The following is a 21,028-nucleotide window of genomic DNA, read 5'->3' as shown; positions in this document are numbered from 1 at the left end:
GCAATATTACATGGACTATTAAAATTTATATTCTGCATACAATTTGACACATTACGTGATAATATCGAAATATTAATTAATAATCGTCAAACTGATCTAATTAATATTTTTCTATAAGTTTGTTTCTTTCTACAAAAATGCAAATAATTTTAATATTGATAGAGAGCTGTGTAATTAGAGGTAAGACACGAGAGACTACACGAAGTTGTAAGGCAAAGTTGTAGGCGGTTAGAAAAAGGTGGATGAGTATTATTAAGAATGGAATGGAAACATGCAGAGAGTACACACGAGAAGAGAAGAAGAAGGGGGGGGGGGATGAGACAGGAAAAATAGCAGGTAGTAATATAATGGTGGGGGTAAGAAATAATGGGAAAGTTGAGAAAAATAATGCAATACAGGTAGAGAATTATTGGGAGTGAGAAAAGCTAATGGAAAAAGAAGGAGAAAAATGGTTGGTGGATAAAGATATATTGGTCAGGCGAAGCGAGTGAATAAACTAGAATGAAATGGATAGGGAGGGGGGAGGGGATGGAGGAGCAAAAGTTGGCGAGGGGAAGTTGCACGATTCGAGAGAGGAGAGACCTTGAGGATGCAGTCGTTAGTCACCGATAATGTTACTAACGAGACCTCCAAGTATACATATATCACACTTGGTTGGATCTCTCTCTCTCTCTCTCTCCCTGCATATTTCTGTATCTGTATATCTGTTTCTCTTTCGCTCCCTCTTTGCACGTCTCTCTCTCTCTCTCTCCCCCCTATCTAATCCATTCTGCGTCTATCTCCCTCCTCCGCCACTTCCCTTTCCTCCTCAACTCTATCTGTCTTCCCTCCTCTTATTCTCTCCATCCCACAGTCTCTCTCTCTCTCTCTCTCTCTCTCTCTCTCTCTCTCTTATTTACCCACTTCTCTATCCTCCTTCGATCCTTACCTTACCATTGTTTCTCTATTCAGCCCTCTCTTTTCAACGACCCCCCCCCCCCCCCCTCCCAAATCTCATTCCACCGGTGCTCTTGACACTCGCACTGATCGCGTTTCGTTGCACAATCGCCTCGCTGTTTCTCGTTTCTTTGCCTACTTATGTTCCTACGACCTTATTCTTATGCAAAACACTTGAACGCGTCTAATAGGGATTCTCAATCTCTGCTCCCGCGAATAAGCTGCAGTAACTGCATTTGCATCGACCTTCGATTCCTAATCTTCCATTTACTCACCTCCTACACCCCTTTACTCTTCGGATATTTATTCTACATTTTTACAAGCTTTGTTCATTTCAGCAGTTTTTTTGCTATTTTCCAGTTAAACCAAAATTTTAGCTTTTGTAATTTTTTTACTCCAATTTTGTCTCTCGTTTTATTACATTTGACGTTTCTGCGAGCTTGTATCGAGGAGAATGTGTGTATAGAAGATTTTTTTTAAAGCTACATGAAGGAGTGGTGACGAGGGGTGTGGGTCTTTTAGGGAGGGGTTGCTGGATATATCAACAGAAGGCACGAATAATCAGTTGTTTTACAAGGTCGCTAAGGTGCGATGAACTGTACGTCTGCAATCTGCATTAAACTCGCTCTCGTCGAGAGATATGAATATTATCAACTGTCACTCAAGGTTACATAGAAATTGCCGCACTTCCGTACGTCCGTCGCTCGGACGCGCGAGGCGCAAAACAAAAACATTCAATATCTACTGATTAGCTGTGCCATATGTGTGCTCAGTCGCTCGCGTTAATCTTTTCAAACGTTTCAATGAAACCTCCTCCTTTCCCTGTACATGCAATGATATTCTTTCAATGAGACAAACGTGAGCAACATGAAAATATAGTGAAAGCTACTATAAATATAATTTATGTGTATATATGCTGTAACTATTTTAATGGAGACATTGATACCCTTAACTATTTCAACTCAATAACATTAGTACTATGTTTCTACCGCTAGGTGGCCAAGACGTCGTAAAACTTTCAAAGTTTCTCGCTAGTGCTCATCGCGTGGTTAATTACCATATAATAAACCAGACTTGGTTTTACTGATACGTATCTTACGCGCGTGTAACTACTTCGTGATGGCATTAGACTATAAGCACAAACGTGCAAACGAATCAATTTATTACAGTTTACTGGTCGTACTGAAATTATCACTATCAGTTATCACCGAATAGGATATACGATATTATTGAATTACAGTGTTTCAGCTATGTTATGTTTCATTAAACAAACTACCTTCCTAGTTGGAATATTTCATTACCTCAGTGTAGTGACAGTAAATGATTTACATAGTAGTTGAGAGACTGTAAAATAACAAATCACTAAATTTAAAAGATATTAATTAAGAAGACAAATATCTATATCTGTCAGTTATTTACTTTTCTCTATAAATAACTAGTTAATATTTCTTCGATAGAAGAAATTGGAGACCAAAAGCGAACAACACATACACATTATCACTACGCTAATAGCGAGCAACTAATTTCCTAATTTACCGATCGAGTCTTTAAATCTAGAGAGATTTTTTCCTCGCTATATAAATTTTGTAAATTTATCGCAATAAACGAATGAACGAGGAGAAGAGCCATCTAATAGGTGGAAAAATGAAGTTTATAAATAATGGGGTGGGGGGCTGCGACATCACCTTAAGTCTGAAAAGTGGTGCGTTGGCTCGGAGGAAGTTCGGACGAGTTCGAAATGAAGTGAGCACCTATTACAGCACACCAAGCGTAACTAATGACACTGGCTGTGGAACAGACATGCGCGTTGCAAGGAATTCATTCGCACGAGTTAAGCGTATTAGCTTGCACGTCGGTGGCATTTTAAATTCTAATTGCAACGAGCCCAAGGTCACCACACTGTGGGACGCGAGTGATCTCGCTCATTTTATAATAACCGCTCGTTAATTCGTGACAGTCCATGCTGCTGTTTATTTCTGTGAGGGAAAAAGGCGCTGGCTGCACCCACACTGCACACAACTCTGACTGGAAGTAAACAGCAACCTCTCTCTTTCGCTCCCTCGTAATCTCTTATCTACAAACTTATCGGGCAAATCAATCGAAAGGGTGTTGACTCAACACGATTGGTCAGACTCTGATATAACTCGCATACAGAAGAATGCATCGCTTCTGACTGATTAACGACTCGAAGTTTGAAGAAAAAAAATTGTAATGCGAGTTACCGACCGAGCCTTTAAGATGGCATTAATGTGTATCGACCGAGTCAAGGTAAACAGGGTCATATAACTGCGTTTGATCCTGTAGATTGTTTCGAATTATTTTTCCAAGAATTCATTGATCCGAGAGATGTTTGGTTGTTCAAAATAGATTGATAGACTGCAAGATCGTGTTAAAAAGAGTATTATCCTATTGTTAACGGATGAAAGTCCTCGCTCCATAAAGCAATATGCACACTTGATCCTTTAATAGCTTTTATTAGCATATTTCATGTACTATCTACGAGATCTCGAGGCTCCAGATTCTTCAGCAACATTAAAGCATTACAGTCAAGCAGCTGTCATTAAAAAGGTTGAAGCTATGAATAGAAAAGTGTGCGAATGCATGCATAAAATTTTTAAAATTAAATCTTCATTCACGTATCCTCACTCACTCTCTCGATATAAGAGATTCATTCTTCTCTTCCCTCGTACCTAAAATTATAATCACATGTTCATATTGGACATTTACCGATGCAAATATATAATATTTATAGGAATGGATATAGTTTTTTTTTCTCCTTTGCAAGAAAGAAAATTCTGTAAATTTAGTTTTTTCTTCTAAATATAATACTTATAATTTCTGTAAATAATACTCACCTCCGAATTCTCTGACATTGTGACAAAACAAAACAGTCTGTTTACATCTCGATTTAACCCACATACTCCTGTATACCAGCAACTTTTATCTCTTTCGATCCAAGAAAAACAACCAAAATATATGTTTCCTCGTTTTGTCATTGAACTCGTATTCTCAGCTAAATGTAAATATGTCAACAATTCAAATTAAAATCAATTTAGTCCGATACCTAGTAATAAATTATAAATTGAGAGAGTCTCGTCGCGCGTCTATTTGTCACCATCAAGCGTATAAAGTGTTTCTTGGAAGAAAAAAACTGAAACAATTAAAATATCTTACAGTAAAATTAAATCGTTCCCGATGAGAAAGATCCAATATTTATTCACTTTCAGCAAAAAATCGAGGCAAATGAAGGAATTCAGGGCTTGTCATTGAACTCGAAGTGGTAATTTGTTGCAGATGGAATGTCGAGTTGGTTGACGTAAACAGTGCAGATTTTCAGGTCACGAAAGGTTATTTTTGTAGCGTACCACGTAAAGCTGGGGGGTTGAGAGTATAAAAACACATATACACGTATAGAAGGTTATGAAAAAGGGGTAATATGTTGGAAGAAATAGAAAGAGGTAGAGGGAGGGGGGGGGGGGGGTCAGTCATAACTTCCGGCGCCAGTGAGTGACCAGGACATTTCTTTCTCCATACACCCAGCGCCTGTGTGTTCGTGCGTTGGTGTGATTGGCCGCGAGTGCATTTCTGCGTCGGTTTGTTAGTGGCGTGGGGGCAGACGTCGCTTACCAGGCCAGCCGGGACACTCGAGGGTTGTCCCCGTTTCTATCTGGCCATGACCCACCCTGTCCTCTCTAACCTACCCCTCCAAACCACCACCCTCTCCTACCAATGCAACTCACTGCATTCGCTTCCCCTCGTTCGTTTAAAGCGTGAACGTCGTTCCAAATTGATTTAATTCTCACCTTTCAAATGTCGACTCTTCCACAGAGATAATACTTTGTTTACATTACAAAGTTATTTTCTTCTTAATATTGACCGTTTTTTTTTTTTAACGTTTAGTTTATTTACCATCGTCGACTTCGCCTCTCGTGCACCATTGTCCAAGATGACATTGATCCTCGCAATTTCTTCACTCCCCATGTACCTCGTAACCTTTCTCGAAGCGTTTCCATTTTTAACTTTCACGTTTACCGGACTTTGAAACTCTACTCTGATAAGTCGATTGACTACGGTCCATCGTGAGCATTTCGGCCACGGGCTCGTCTCCACATTTTTCCTACTTCTATAATTACTCCTTCAGGTATTTTTGTCAAACGACAAATTTATCACTCGACTTTTCCATTAGTACTTGTCAAACTTAATATCCATCTGTATATAGTGCGTATCTTTGGAATTACGATACGAAGGTCAGACTGATTTCATTTTTTCCCATCAAAAATCGAGCGAGAATAGAAGCCTCTTAAATTTAAAAATTCTGTGATAGAAATTGCTGAAATGCGAAGCCTCTGAAAAAGTTACGTTTGAAACAATTGAAAACCATGGAGTATAAAAAAAATGATAAAATGAGAATAGATGAAAATTTAAAGGAAAAATTGAAAGGGTAAACAAAGAGATTAAAAGGCCTTGTTAAATTTATTATTAAGTTCTATTGTAAAAATAGAGGAGGGGGGCGTGTGCACGCACGAGAAAGGGTGTTCGCCAGTGTAGGCGAGGGCATCTCTACGTGTATGGGCGGTTTGGTGGTGTTGGTGTGATCGGTCAAAGTGTAACAGGTGGGTGACGTCATCGGGCGCCGGGGTAGCAACCCCCACCAGGGCCGCAACCTCCATCGACGTTCCCTACCATCTCCCGGAACACGCGAATCCAACGTCATTGCTGCTACCCCCACTCCTTCGCTAAGCCAGCTTAAACTTGTGTTGGTGTTGCTCGTCCGTAGCCTTCCAGAAGGTCTGTGGTGGTTACCTATATACTCAAATGCTCCCTCCCCCCCCCCCTCCCTCTCACCACTTCACTACCAACTCTATCGATCTTCCTCCTATTATTTCTATTTATTCCTTCATTCTCTTCTTCCTTCCTTCCCCCACTCTCTCTCTCTCTCTCTCTCTTCCTTTTCTCATTCCTACCTCACTCCCTTAACTTCAAAATTTAGCAATCAATAAGAACCAATTAACGATTAATTTGCACGAGCCCGTAACTTGCTTCGACTTGGCCTAATCAATCAAGTTTCAGAACTAGTTTCGAGGAGTCCTCTCCGTACATTAAAATTATTAACGTATAACTACATTATGCTGACATGCATTTACATTAATGGTTTTGATTGAAATTACTGCTGGGCTTTGTAAAAAATATTTAAGAAGCAGCTAATCTATATAACGGTACAGCTAAAAAAGTCTGCGTTTTAAACTGATAAAATTGATAAAGAGAGGGAAAGCTTTGTATTTGTTTACCTTTCTTTTACCGATTCGATTAGCTCAGAGTTCGTGAGGGCTTCGTCGAAAGATCCGTTATCAGAGTTTATCGTTAAATCGACGGAATTTGTAATTCGTGCACAGTGAGAAATTTCCTGTAAAATTTACCATGATGAATAGGATAATGTAATGGAATTCTAGAAATTTCATTGCGCGAGTTAAAGAGTAATTGTTAAAGGGGTCTCTGCGGATAATAATTAATAAAACAAATTGTAGTTCTGTATAATTTACGTTAACAGTTCGAGAAATTTAGTAAACATCACGGAATAAATTAATTTATTATTGGTATTTATCACATATGGTTTTTTTTCTTTTTAATCTATGTGTGCGTGATAATTTGTATTATTTTTTAACAGTGAATTTTGCAGGAAATGTCCCTCTGTACGAGACTTCAAGTGCATACAGTGAAATAAGAACTAGGAGAATTACAGAGAGAGATTGCGCTTTGTTTTATCAGCAAGCTTCAAGGCATACTACTTCGTGATAAAAGCACAATACAAGACGTCAAAGGTCATGGTTGAAGATTAACAAACATTACCGGTGATATCTTCGATTAACATGCAATTTGACTGTATAGGGACTTTTTGAAAATTATTTTTCTATATGCTATAGGAATTGTTAGCAGGAAACAATCAATATTTTATTCGTGGTTTTATGAAATCCTTTTCAAAGCAGACGTATATAGTTATATTATGTTCGCTGCCTACCTTTCATTTTTTATTAAACGTTTTTTTTCTCTTTCCTTCTGCTCAAACTTGGTAAATCGTGCGACAATCAACTTTAATAGCAATAATTAGTTCGGGTCAGGGGCGAAGATACGTATCTAAAATTGTTGTAAGAACAGAAAATTGTTGGATTTGTGTATGTGATTAGTTATTATTATTATCAGTATTACTCGCGCCAGACTGCTTTATTGCAATACTGTAGGTTATATTTTTTTAAATAGCTTTCACAATATCGTTACCAAAGTATTATACTAGAGAGGGGGTAAAAAAAATTACAGATTGAGCACTGCAGAGAAAAAAATTGGCGAAACTGCGCGGATAAGCTTTTTTTGTGCGGTAGACAAGGGCTTAGATGTATTTGTAAAAAAAAAGATCCCTTTGTAAATTCTCGCGAATTCCGTATTTCAGTTGCAAACCGTCGGCTTAATCCTGCTCCATTTGGTAACGGCACGAAACTTTTTTATACGTACACGAATAGAGCACTACAAAATAAACAGCATTTAATTTAATTTTCTTGACTAAAAGTAGAACATTGGTTTATTTTTTTAATGCTGATTAAATTCTCTATTAAATTTCTGTTGACATAATGATGCGAGAAGAGGAAGGTATCGAAGAGTTTACTGGAAAAATGTGGAAATTTTCCAAAAGACGAAATTGCCAAGTTTAAAGAAAATGTGCGTCTTGTTGATCATTCGTGGATATTCCCCATAAGAAAACGCGTTTTCGTCAGTCACGTAAGGTAGGATTGCTGCGCGAAACTGGTATAATCCGGAGTCGTTTAGGTTTGGCACGAAGCAAGCAAACTGGCGTGGAGGAGAATTTGCGTAGAATTGCTGGATGAGATGGAAAACTGGAGAAAGGAAAAAGGATTGGATAAATAATGTAACGGCTAACGAAAAGCCTGGCAAGAAAAGGGAGAAGGGGGGGGGGAAGGAGAGTTTGCACATAATTTGTGGATGCGCTTAGAATTTCTGCAGGAGAGGAGAAAAATAAGAAAGAGATAAACGTAGATAAATCGTATAAGCTGACGGCGCAGTTTGAGAATGAAGAACCTTGAAAAACAGGCGGATATAGAGGAGAGTTTGCGTAGAATCTTGTGGTCTGCGTATAATTTTTGGATAGAACGGAAAAGGAAAAGAGGAAGAGGTAGAGAAATCGGTGAAGCTGTAGGCAAGGCTAGCAATGAGGAGGCATCCTGGGATTCTGGGATCTGTGCAGGGTGCGCGTTGACAGTGAAAGTCGACGAGCTCCGATTGGCCGTTCGGCTCGGAGTAGTGGGGGCTAACCGACTGACTGATTCGGCGGCGCTCGTGGATCCTCGGCTCACCGTTCGACTCAGTCAGTGACGGACCGTCAACGGCGCGACTTCAGTCTCGGTGCGCGCGCACCTGCGTCGCTCGACTTTTCAACTTGGATTAATTTATCACTCACCGATTCAAAACCTACCTCTTCCTTCAAATCAAACCTTGACCCTCGAGTGGACGCCAAGAAAGTATAATCGATCATTGGACATTCTCTCGGATTCGTGAAATATTTTTGGAATAGGATTGGTATTCATCGTCGAGGAAGAGAGAGAGAGTCTTTTGGGATTATCGCATCCAAGTTATTATTAGTAAAGAAATTCGTGTCTTTGGAGAGGATCCTATTGCCGAGTGGCCTCCAGTGAGTTCTGGACTTTGGTTGTTGAGTGTGGTGTGTGTGTGTGTCGGTCACCTGGTGGGAGTGCACGTGCACCAACCCACGAGGAAACCCCGTTGACCCGAATTCGAGACAGCTGTTGTTTCTATTTATTGCGCGGGCGCTCTTAGCGTTTTCCGGGCTGGAAAGTAACAAAGTTCGACACGATTGGAAAAGGACTGGGGCGCAGCCTAGCTGGAAAAGTAGAGCAGCCGCGCTGAGGAGAGAAGTAAAAAGAGAGAGGAACGAAGCGAGATAAGATAGAGAAGGAAAGGAGCTGCTATCGAGAGCCGCGCGACCTCGATAAATCCATCATTTTCATAACCTCCCATCGAGAGAACGGGCAAGATCAGCTCGAGTGTTTTCAAGGTCAACTGGAGATTGTTCTCTGATTTCCGGAGGATGGAGGAGTAAACAGTGACAAAGCCGGTGATTCTAGTGGATTTTCAGGGGAGCCGGTGGAGTTTTTCTTGGCGCAACACGGCAAGACAGTGAGGTTTGCCTCGGGGTAGAAGATCCGAGTGAAATCATGCGTCCGAGCGGCGAACTCGCCGTCGGTTGACATTCTACCAGCCATTTCCCCCACCGCAGCACCTCCGTCAGCCTCTATAGGTGTGTGTGTGTGTGTGTGCGCGCGTATACTCGTGAGTGTTCCGACTGAACGAGGAGTGGGGAGTTGCGCGCGCGTTCCCTTTTGCGCGATCGTGACCCCGTTTTCTCGATGACCGACCGAGACTAGTATACTAGTGGGCTGGGGCCTCGCCGCGCGGAGGTAGGGGGAAGCACTCCAGGAGGGGGAAATCCAGCAGCGTAGAACGATACAGAACGCTCTCTTTTCTCTCCTCGCGAGCAAATTTCTCATTCTCGGCCGTCCCGAATTACTCGGAATCCCCCGAAAATCCAACATGTCCTCCCACGTTACAAAAATTCCTCTGGATTCTTGACACTAACCCGAGGCTCGTTCATTTCGCAAAACGCACAAACCTCCAGTATGACGACGGCTCTCCGGCCATTCGCCGTCTCATCCATCCAACTTATATTCCAACGCATTTATCAGAGTATTTTGAGTAACAGACTGAGTGGAATCCTCGAATCGAGAGATTGCGCGACTATTTATTGACAGTGTCGGAAGCCAGTTTTGTGTTCAGCGATATTAATCCGGATATTGGACGAATGCACGAGGAATCAGGTGTTTGGAAGTGGGAATCGTTGAATCTCATGTAATGAAATGTGGTGAATGGGATAACTGGAGAAAAGTGCAGTGTGGGAAGAAGAGGGAAAATTCGAAGGGATATAATCGAAGGTGCATGAGATTGCAGAGTGCTTGAGGAGGAGCGAGAGAGAGAGAGAGAGAGAGAGAGAGAGAGAGAGAGAGGAATAGACTGGGGGGGTAAATAGTGACAGTGGAGCCAACGAGTCAAGAGGAAGGGGCGGGTCAGAAGGGGGATCAGGGGGGCGAAATGCTACAGACGGTGCCGAGGGTGCCAGTGGCGGGCGTGAAACGCCGTTGGGGGAACAGGCACACCGGTAATCTTCAGGAATCCAGTCCCGAGGTGTCCAGCAGTGGTGTTCTATCGCCACCCCCCCACTTCCACCCCGCAACCCCCGAGAGTGCGGCCGGCGTTAAAGCCGAAGACCTTCAACTCTGGGACCTGGACCTTCACAGGGGTCTTCAAGGCCAAAATGGCGACGGTCACCACTACAGGCCCACTCACCATTTATCCAATAGCACTAATACTCTACCATCGCAACCCGTCACTGCCACCGCAACCACTACTGTACTCACCACCGCCAACGATCCCAATTCACCCTTCGCTTCCAATATCGAAGGTACACCCCCTCCCTCCATTTTTTTATACTTTTATTTATAATGTTAAATCTTACCTTCTTAGGTTAATTAATTTTCTTACATCCACTCTTTTTTAGTCTAATAATAATAACATTTATTTTCTTTGACGTTTTCTTCATTGGTGAATTTTTAATTTTTCAGTATTTTATTTCGTTTTAAAGAAAATTCGTACCTTTTTTCGTTTGTAATTCTATAATTTTTATGCAATTTTTCCATCCACATTATTCGCTTGATAAAATGTTACGTTTTAAATGTTTATTACTGCTATATGTTTCTTATCTATAGAGCGAAGCTCGTTTCTTCAAATGTACATAAATATAGGTGTATCGTTGAACTTCATGAATAGTTCAGACTTCAATCTGGCTTCGTGCTATTAACCTTGGCTTTTGAAACGCCTGTGCGAAAGAACAGCTGAAGCGGGAAAAACATTTTTTTCCACGGTGCAACTTTTTGTCGCTCGTTTATTTATAACGCAAGACTTATGTAATATTCGATAACAATGAGTAGGATGGTTCCTAAGAAATTTTGAAATTTGGCTAGAAAATTTATAATACGCGGCGAAACACGAAATTCAACCAAAAAATGGAAAAATCGGCTGATTGGTCGAATATCGAGTCTGTACTCGTTATTCACACTTTCTGCACTTTTCCACCCATACATCTTTTACTCTTTAGATAAATCGTTACCGTAAAAACTTGTAGAAAGTGCAGAAAGTATCGTTATAGCGAGGCCGAGTCGTCTACAATTTATTTATTCCAACTTTTTCAATAGTTTACACTCGCACTCGCAGAATTTATTACTTTTCGACTACCACGAAATTATTTTTCTTTACGCCATTGTTACATTCTCCGTATTTTTGCAGTCCACAATTTTGCATCGTTTGATTTGTCGAGTGCAATGTTTTGTTTCTCCGTAGGACGCCTCTTGCGTGGAATCTTAAAGCGAGAATAGTGCAGGGGAACTATTTTCACGCATAGTTCAACAACTTCGTGACTAGCTTGACGCGAACTTCGCCTCAACTTCATGTTATTGACCGTGGCTATTTAAACGGCCACGTGAGAACAGCTGACGCGAAACTGCGTAATACTTCAACGATAATATGCTACGCCACTTGTCGTATTACATCCTTTTTATCGCAACAGTCTCTTTGATAATTAATCCTCAATCTTAATAAACAATATTTTAATTTTTCTATCGGTACTATCAACAATAATAACAAAGTTCACCACGATGCTTCCTTCCATGGAATTAATTTTTTCTTATATTCTACAGTATTCGAATCAACAATCAATTGTTCTATTATTTATAAATAAACAACGCTGGTCATTTACCGTGTATTATATTTTTGTTTATTTATAAATAGGAAGAGTTGATTGAAAACTTGGAGCAATTCTCAGTATTAAATTTTATTCTTTTCAATTGAGTATTTTTTTAAATTACTCTATATTTAGTGACTTTGGTTCGTTTTTATGAAAACAAACTTAGGAATTTTGCAAAGATTTTTTTTTATTCTCAGACGATTAGTTTTGGTCAACTTAGTCCTAAATATTTTTTTAGGGATAGAAAATTAGTCGAAAAGTTGAAGCGATTCTCAGTGTTGAGTTTGAATTTTCCGGTTCGAACATTGTTGTAAACAACTGTCAAGTATAGTGGCTTTTATTTGCTCTATTATTACCAGAGAGAGAGAGAGAGAGAGAGAGGGTCGGTTGGAAAATTCGAAGAATTCTGAGCGTGGAGCTTAAAATTTTCCAATGGAATACCGTTGAAAATTACTCTAGTAACTACGGTGACCCGCATTCGTTTTTATATACCCTTGTGCCTTTCGCAAGGGGTCATTTTTAGAATCGCGTAATCGAAACTCGGTCACCAGTCGCCGCTTTTGCGATCACTGCATTTCGTAGTGAAATTCCAGAATTTTTATAATCGATTTTCCTTACATTTTTCCGACTTTCCCGATGAAAGGTCGTTGTACTCTTGTATACCGAGTACAGCAAGCTCTAGGTGCAAGGAGGGCTCGTGTATTATTACCATGAACGAGGAAAATATTTTTAGCGTTTTCCAATCTCCGCTCGGTCATTGAGCAACGCCGCGCGCTCCCATTTTAGACGAGGAGCGCTTGGAAAACGTGTCCCAGCCTGTTGTGTTCTCCTCTTTCTAGCGAGGAGAGACCGGAGAGACTAGACTGATGGGGGAGTTATGGGGATTGACTAGGGGCTACGAAAATATAGTAGATTCCTGAGGAAAGCTTTGGGAAAATCGAAGAAAAGCGTGGACATTTTTTGGAAACTTCAAATAGGAAAATGCGTAATTTTTTATCGTAATCGGAAAATTCACTTTTCTTGTGTACAAACAAGGATGAGTCTGCGCAAAACCTATCACAATTTATCATTCTCATCTTTCTAGAAGACTGAGCACTTGGAAGTAGTAGGAAAATATGATATATTCTTAAGGAAAACTTGGGAAAATTGAGGAAAAGTGTGCAAAAATGAAAAAAATCGTAAGAAAATGTGGATAAATTGATAGTCTGATTGGATAACTATAGTTTTTCTTTCCGGATGAGTCTGTGGAAAACGTATAGTAGTGTGTCGCAATTATCTTTTGAGAAGATTAAGAAATATGGAAGGAGGAGGAAAACTTGGGGAAAATCGAAGAGTGCATAAATCGAGGTATAAATAATACTTTGGCAAAATAGAGCAAAATGGGAATCTAGGAAGGAGGATATAACAAAGTGAAAAAATTAATGTTTCACGGAAGAGTAGTTTGAGGTTGATGAAAAAGTGAAAATATGGAAAAGAGAAAAGCGATTTTCCTTTTCTCGAGAAGTTGAAGCAGCACGTGTAAGCTTTGAAGTACACTACCAATGCTGTGCAATGGAAAAATTTGTCTCGCAACTTCCTACTTTAGCCTCGACCCGATTCGTTCCAGAAAACCTACAGCATTTCGACACGAACAACATTCTCTCCGTAAGAAAATCTCTTCTTTTTCATTCGCTATAGAGAAAAGAGACAAATTTTATTTTTATACCGCGAATGATCCATTTTCGTTTTTCTTTCACATCTTCCTTTTAGAGATATTGCAGCAATTTTTAAAGAAACCAAACCAAAATTTTACAATTTTCTTTTTTCCTGTTAAGTTTATGTTATGAATTATCAAGTTTTCTTGTTTTTCTAACTTGAATGGATATAAGTGCAATTTTTTAAATTAGTCAAATAACAATTTTAATATTTTGTTTTTATTGTTATTATTGCGTTCGTGACAGTTGCAGGTTGAAAATTTCTTTGCTGGATCGATCGAGATATTTGATTATCTGTGGCAAAGAGTGATATGGGGGGGGGGGGCGGGTTATGATGGGAAAGAGGGTGGGGGGAAAGTGTAGAATGTCAGCTGTCCAGAGAAGGTCGGTCACCTTTAAAGGTCGTTTATTGGCCCGAGTGGCCCAGGTCGGCTCGATTTTCGAGGATACCCTATTTCCGTATATTTCACTTCTCTCTCTCCCCTCCCCCCTAGCTACCAACACCCTCTACTCTTGTCCTTCCTCAACGCGCGTTTCACTTCACTTTTAATTCTCCTATGCCGAATTCACTATTTCTACGAATTCTCTTTTCTCCTTTGGAGCTTTTGAAAAAGCCTACTACCTTCTTTTCTTTTTATTTAGTTACTCAAACCATTGTGACGTCACAATAGATTTTTGATCACACAAATGATATTATCAAATGCAGTAACCTTAATTGCAACACTTGCAAAATATTTCTTGCTGTCTCAAAATTTTTAATATTATTGTTATCCATGGTTCAGTTTAAATTATAATAAACTCAATTCACGATGATGAATATATTTATATAAATAACAATCATAAAAATAGTGAATGAAGATACATATCTTTATAAAGAAATAACTTTTTATATTAATTTTTATACTTGAACAAGTAAATTCGGTGTTTACTCTTTACAAAAAAAATTCGTCTCCAAATAAAAAAAATACCTTATTCAAAAATACACATTTCTCGCATTTTCAATTCTTATTCACGATACTTTAGGGTAAACCGAGAGAGGCTTTTGAAAACTCTAAGAACTCTTAATATAATTTATCAATTTTTTCTTTAAACCATCTCTTATGGAGATGAAATTCATTGAATTTCAAAGGCATCGAATCTCTTTGATGTGCTTTCAAAATACCTTTTGTATTTAGTTCAATCTTTTTTTCTCATGTAGAAGCTTGTTGCTTTTGCAGAAGTAGATTTATGAGTGATCGAAAAAAAGTATACTCACCATGCGATTCGTGTATTGTTCTTGGATTACTCGGAGAGGCGCGCGAAGAGCGAGATGATGAAAACTTGTAACATTAGCCAGATGAAAAGGTGGAATTGGCTTAGTTTGCAGGTCGCTGTAGTGCACCGAAAAATGCCTCGTCACATTCGTGTAATTACACTTCCTTCGCTGCATGATTTCCTGTGTTATTCCATTATCCAGCTTTCCTGTCCGAGGCACTAATTACAAAATCACCTGCGGTAGCGTGTAAAATATTTGACGATTCGAGTAAGCCGTAGCTGTCGGGCCCAATGAAAGCACAAATCAAATTTAAATAGCTCGTCCTTGCCATTCGCACGATCATTCAGTATGGATCATTAAAATCACAGCTCGAATTAAAAAGCAATTCTTTTATTGCGCAATATTCCAACTCTCGATATCCTTCCATACACTCTTAAAAATATTTTATTTACGCGCACACTTACCTTTATTATCCAACAATTTATTTTACTTTTCTAACATTTCTCATTTGCTCGATTGAGAGTAATATTATTATTTAGCTTGATTAATTCTTTTTAACACTATTTCATATATATATATATATATATATGGAAATAAATGAAAATTTTACCATTTTTCTAGTACATGGATGAAAACCGGTTGTAATATTATTTGTAGTAACATCAATCGCTTTGAATAATAAATTATTTACTGCACTGGTAATATTTATCGTTATCTTCCTTTATAAATAGTTAATTTTGCATAATATTCGTGTTAATGTTATTCCGGTCATTGATAAAAATACGAATTACAGTAACTGAGAGTGGAATACGTACGATTTCGTCGTTCCTTCGTCAATTGCACAATGTTTTTGTTTCAACAATGAGAGGATGAATTTTTTAAGCTTTAATTTGACGATTTGCTTTTTGCAGTAACCGGATGGCTGCATGTGTAAAGTCGTCGCATGATATTGCGAAATATTTAACGTTTCGTGCGTGAAGAATTTAAAAAAGCGAAAATAACAATTTAGAACGTGCGTGCGGGCTAATCATGTGCAATGCGTTCGGCTGATTCACGCATTTTTTCCATCTGTGAGTTTTACTCCCCCTTCCTCTTTCCCCTTACCTTATCACCTTTGTTATTATCTCCTTCATGCCTCTAGCAGCTTCTGTGTCTCCTCTTCTCCTTCTCTCTACTATATATATGTTTATATAATTTTCCACTCTTCCACTCCTATCCCCTCCCTTTTTATTACCTATTTTCACCCATAAATTTACCCTCAATTTTTTACCCCTCGTTCCATAAATTCTATTCCCATAACGCCTACACTTTCCCAACTCGTTTTTTATTATTTATTATTTATAATCACTATAAAATTTTATTTTTCGTCGCCTCGCTTCTTATCAATCTCCTTTTATCTTGTACTCTATCCATTACTGAGCTGTCTTTCCTCGAAATCCATGCTCTCACCGTTGGATATTATTTCTCTTCTTATCTGAGTCCTACTATACACGTGTAGTTCCTTCGATAATTTTGCCAGCGTCGTTAAATTATATTATTATTCCCTTCGCTCTTCCTCTGGTTCTTCGTCGTCAACCACTTTGTAATTAAACAACGCAATTATCTCAATTATTTCGTTCCACTGCGACGAAATAGTTTTACGAAGGAAAACAATATTTTTCCTTTAATTATTCCACCAATCACCTCGCATCTTCATGTGGATCGTTTGAGAAATAATCGCATTACCAACGAGTTTCGAAGGTTTTTCAACACGCGCAGAAGTCTCTCTCTCTCTCTCTCTCTCTCTCCTGTTACACCGTTCTTAATTAATCAGAATTTATGAAAATGTAGATTTTCCAAAAGAGAAAAAATGGAGTTACGAGCGATTTGCAAGCGGACAATTGAAAAATTGTGCAACGATGCATGAATGAAACATCACTGGAGCGAAAAGGTGTTTTCAGGGTAGAATAAAGAGGAAGGGCGGATCGATGAATTACAGATGGATCGACCCACGAGGATTTTTCCGACTAAACGAGACGCGATCTGTGCATATCGATTAATTCAAAATTATTATTGGAGAATAGTTACGGTTACGCACCACTCACGTAAGCTCGTAAGTTTAAAATTTTAAGGCTGCTAGAGATAAGTGTGTGGCGAGTGAGGAAAACAAACGAGAGAGATGCGACAGACGAGTGCTGATGCCTGCAGTTTGTGTTTGTGTCTGTAAAACGAGGAGGGGGGTGCGTGAAATCAAAGCTGCACTAATAATAAAAGATCAAACCTCGTCTCTCTCGAGATCACGTATAATGCCTCTGAAGTTGCCCAAAGAATCTTCTCTTACGCCTTTTCAACGAAGCTTCCACGTCCAAAGCATCCGACGCGAGATCTCAAAGGGAATCCTGAAAGAGCGAAACACGTGCTTTCAAACTCGTATGCGTAAAAATAAAAACGGATATCGAGAATAGATGAATGGATAAATATGCTTTGGATACAGGAAACTACTGTAAATTGACAAAGCTTTGCTAGAATTAATATCCAAGCTTAAAGTTTTAAAAATAAAATGAATTTTTTTGAAGAGAAACGCGAGCTTTGAAGGTCTGCACTCTGCAGGAAATGGAATTTTTAGTTTTGATTATTTTTCTTTGATTTATTGGCTTTGGAAGCTTGGCCCTTAGGAGTTTTAGAATATTACAAGTTTTTATCAATCTTTTTGATTAATGTGGAGTTTTTAAGGGGGAAATATTGGAGTTTTTATATTTCAGTTATTGGATCTAGGTCGAATATTACTTGGACTTTGTTCTTTTTTTTTTTTTTTTTTTTTTATTATTTAACTCGTTACATTGGTTTTAAATAACATGGAGAGTATATTTTCCATTTTGTGGTGAATATATTGATTTAATTATTTTAATTGTATTTTTAGTACGTGAGAGCAAAATGTTAAAGTACATTTCATAAAGTTTTAATTAAAAAATGACGAAAATCCAAATGAATGAGAGCTGGTTTTTGGAAAAACGAGTGTTTTTTCGTTGCTGGCAGAATAACTTTTATGAAATTAAAAAAGTACTTTCTATTAGTAAATAAAGATCTTATTTTATAAGATTTTCTTCCTTAACTATAGCACACTCAAGAGAGCATTACATGGTCAAATTTGACTAAAAATAATTTTTTCGTAGGACTTGTGAAAATTCAAATTTCAATTATTTTATAAAAATCTTCGTCCAATCATGCGAACTATACTTACTTATTAACAGCAGAACCAATTATCAAAATCAAAATTTTCAATACATTTTAATGAAAATTTCACGAAATTTAATTAAATTGTCATCGAATCAGCCAAAGTTCCAATTAAATATTTAATTAATTGGAATAAAAAAGTAGAATGTATGTTTTTTTTCTCCTTCCTACCAGTATCTTCATAAAACAGAAGCCAAAGGATGAATATTGTAAGTTTAAAAATTTATAGAAAGAATTAATGTTGCCTAGATAAGAATTCACACAATTGAAATATTTTTAATCCGAGCAAACGAAAGGTTGATTTCATGGAGTATTTCGATTGTTGGAGAAATCAGGGGGAAAATATTTGTCACTCGAGGCTGGTGCTCCGACAACAAGTTGTTGCTTTCACACCCACCACTCTATTGCGCCACACGCGCTACCTACAACCGCGTAACACACTTAATTCAACCTAACCTTACCTGCTGGCTCTTGTGGAATGACCTTTACCGCCCGCATATCGCTTTTTCCGGCCCTTTCTTCGCCTCCCATGCCTTTCACGCGTAACCACACTTATAACTGTACAACCGTATATTACACACACTAAAAGCACGACTCGCGTCTGCGAGAATCATTCGTCCGTTTAGTTCTATTTATTATCGTTCTATTTATCGTCGCGTTCTAGCCTAGATAATCCTGTTCCTTATTTTTCATTCCAGCTACAATTTTATAAGACAGCGACCTTATTAGCTATATACTTATCTTATTTATCTCTATTTAGTATACATATATATTTAAACTTGTAACCTAATTTCTCCACTACTAGTTTTGAAGCCAAGTCGTTTATTTCTATAATTATGACGTTACGATAACAATTTTATCATCGATGATTAAAATAATATTTAACGAACCAGTGTGACTATATATATATATATATATATATATAGTGTGTGTGACGATTAAATTATTTATTTATTGTTTATTTTGTGTTTCAGGTGAGCATCTTAGAACCGTCCCACTCTATCGACACATATCATCGATAATCCGTGAGTGACTTGATTCTATACGCAAACTCAATAATTTTCCATTTAATCGAGCCCTCGCTCTTACTCGTCTATCTTAAATTATTTGCAAAATTTTCTCGTTTTTCCAATCCGACTTGTTTTTCTCGAATTCAGTGTGTAAGATTTTTAGAATTTTCCATGAAACAAATTGAATCCCTCGAGGAACGTGTTGTGTGAAAAATTGGAGGTTGTGCGCAAGAATTATCAAGTTTTTTCGTGGAAAATGGAAAAGCATGAAAGAATAGCAAACACGTTTCTGTAGCTAAGCGTCGCTGTGAATACATAAAATTTGAGCTGCTGTTCCGGCCTATAAAAGTCGAGAGGAGGATTCTTTGTTTCCTCTGGCTGCTGTTGGATGATTTTTCACGATACCCGAAGCACAAAAAATCCATTTCAGGCCATTACATTATTCATACTTATCCACTGACTAATGGAACGTATCATTGGCGTAGGTGTACGTCATAAAAGTCCAATAGGAATAATAGGTTTCGCCTTCGGCATTCATTAACATCGCAAATCAACTTGCTACGCGGTCTTTTTCTTTTTTTAACTGTATTTTTTATATTCCCATTTTTATATTTTTTTTACACATTATCTCGTAGTCCCCTCGATGATGATAATAATTGTGAAACTCTTCGCCAATGAAATACGCATAAACCGTTGACTCTCTGCCCAGAATTTCTGATTCATTAGCTTTGAAAATTAATTAAGCCCAAGTTGAGTCTTGTGGACCAAAATAAATTCTATTTTTATGCTCAAAATTTGTTAATCTTACCAAATAAAAAAAAATCTTAGAATTTCACAATTAATTTAATTTCTATCGAATCAACAAATTGTTAATTAGTAATTTTATATCTGTGTCAGCCACGATGAGAGACAATTTTTAAGAGAATTGTTTTCCGCTGGTCACAAATTAATTTCGCACCCTGTACATATAAGTGCTCTCAAGGGAGAGCAGCGATAAACGCGTGGCATATTTATCGAATAAGAAGCAGCAGCAGTATAATTACGACGATCGTAGATTTTTCTTTCGTTGATACGAACGACGTCGAATGGCGAGCAAAATTATTAGAGCGGTTTCACCGAGCTCGGTTCATCATCATTCGCACGCAAACCACCGTGGAGAGCTTTCGGATAGCAACTTCTCCAAGCGAAACTTTGATTTCTCTCTCGCAAACGCGTACGAAGATTCTCCCCCTTAATCATATCCCTATTAAAATTCACCTCGAAGAACACTCGTCCACTTCTACCCCCCCCCCCCCCCCTTATTTATATCTTCCAGAAATTTATACGACACGTAATTTACTATATATATATATATACACACAAATGTTTATTTACCCCCATTACATCAATCGCAATACAAAGCAAAAGATAACGCCCGTCTCTCGCGAATCACGTTAGAGTTTCATTCATGGTTGAAATGTAATTTTCAAGAAATTTTGTAATTTCGAAGAATGCGGAATTTTGTATTAATAACTTGAAATTATTCTTTCAAGTTTAATAATTTTTTTGTCAAGGCACTGGTTGACTGAATCGTGTAATTTAATCGGAAAAAAAGGTCAATGGTGGTTTTATTCTCTTTAGGGTGAATGTAATTTTAGCAGAGACGATGAAAAAAGGGGCGCGAATGAACTTCCATTTTGATAGTGGCAAATGAGCCGATAATCCATCAGGGGCTTTTGCATAGTTTATAAGATAGTAATAGCAGAGTGGCGTGGTATGAAGGAGAGACCGTGACCCAGTTTCCGGTTCATCGGGATAATAGCGTCTGTTGCACCAAAATACTCGATTATATATTTGCCTTTTCCTTTTACGTCTCGTGACAATTGGCATTTGCGTGGCGAATCGATTCCTCGCGCTGCGTGACGTCACGTGTATAAACAAAGGAACCCTAGGCAGGAGCGATATCTATTAAAACCGCCCGGACGAACGGTCAATGCTTCTATTTTTATTTATTCGCAAAACACGAAGCTTGCAATTTCAGTCTCGATCGAATAGACGATTC

General features: G+C 38.4%; 1 protein-coding gene across 4 annotated transcripts in view; it reads left to right on the top strand.

Moving 5' to 3' along the window:
• Window positions 1-21,028, top strand: part of EcR (Ecdysone receptor) — a 157,320-nt gene that overhangs the window by 113,497 nt on the left and 22,795 nt on the right. The window contains exons 1-2 of one of the 4 annotated variants that reach the window (XM_066730716.1): window positions 10,051-10,477; window positions 18,952-19,002. The exons of 1 other annotated variant lie outside the window; for it this stretch is intronic. In XM_066730716.1, coding sequence (XP_066586813.1) covers window positions 10,108-10,477; window positions 18,952-19,002 — 421 coding nt within the window. In that variant the 5' untranslated portion in view covers window positions 10,051-10,107. Of the gene's footprint in view, window positions 1-10,050; window positions 10,478-18,951; window positions 19,003-21,028 lie in introns of those variants that run through there. 2 more of the 4 variants (XM_066730718.1, XM_066730717.1) reach the window with 2 other exon arrangements.

Source organism: Prorops nasuta, unplaced genomic scaffold (genome assembly GCF_024137725.1).
Source record: "Prorops nasuta isolate Cenicafe-Biocafe unplaced genomic scaffold, Cenicafe_Pnas_1.2 PNAS00008, whole genome shotgun sequence".
NCBI classification, from domain to species: Eukaryota; Metazoa; Arthropoda; class Insecta; order Hymenoptera; family Bethylidae; genus Prorops; species Prorops nasuta.
Note: the sequence above shows the minus strand (reverse complement) of the source record. Positions and strands in the feature narration are given on the sequence as shown.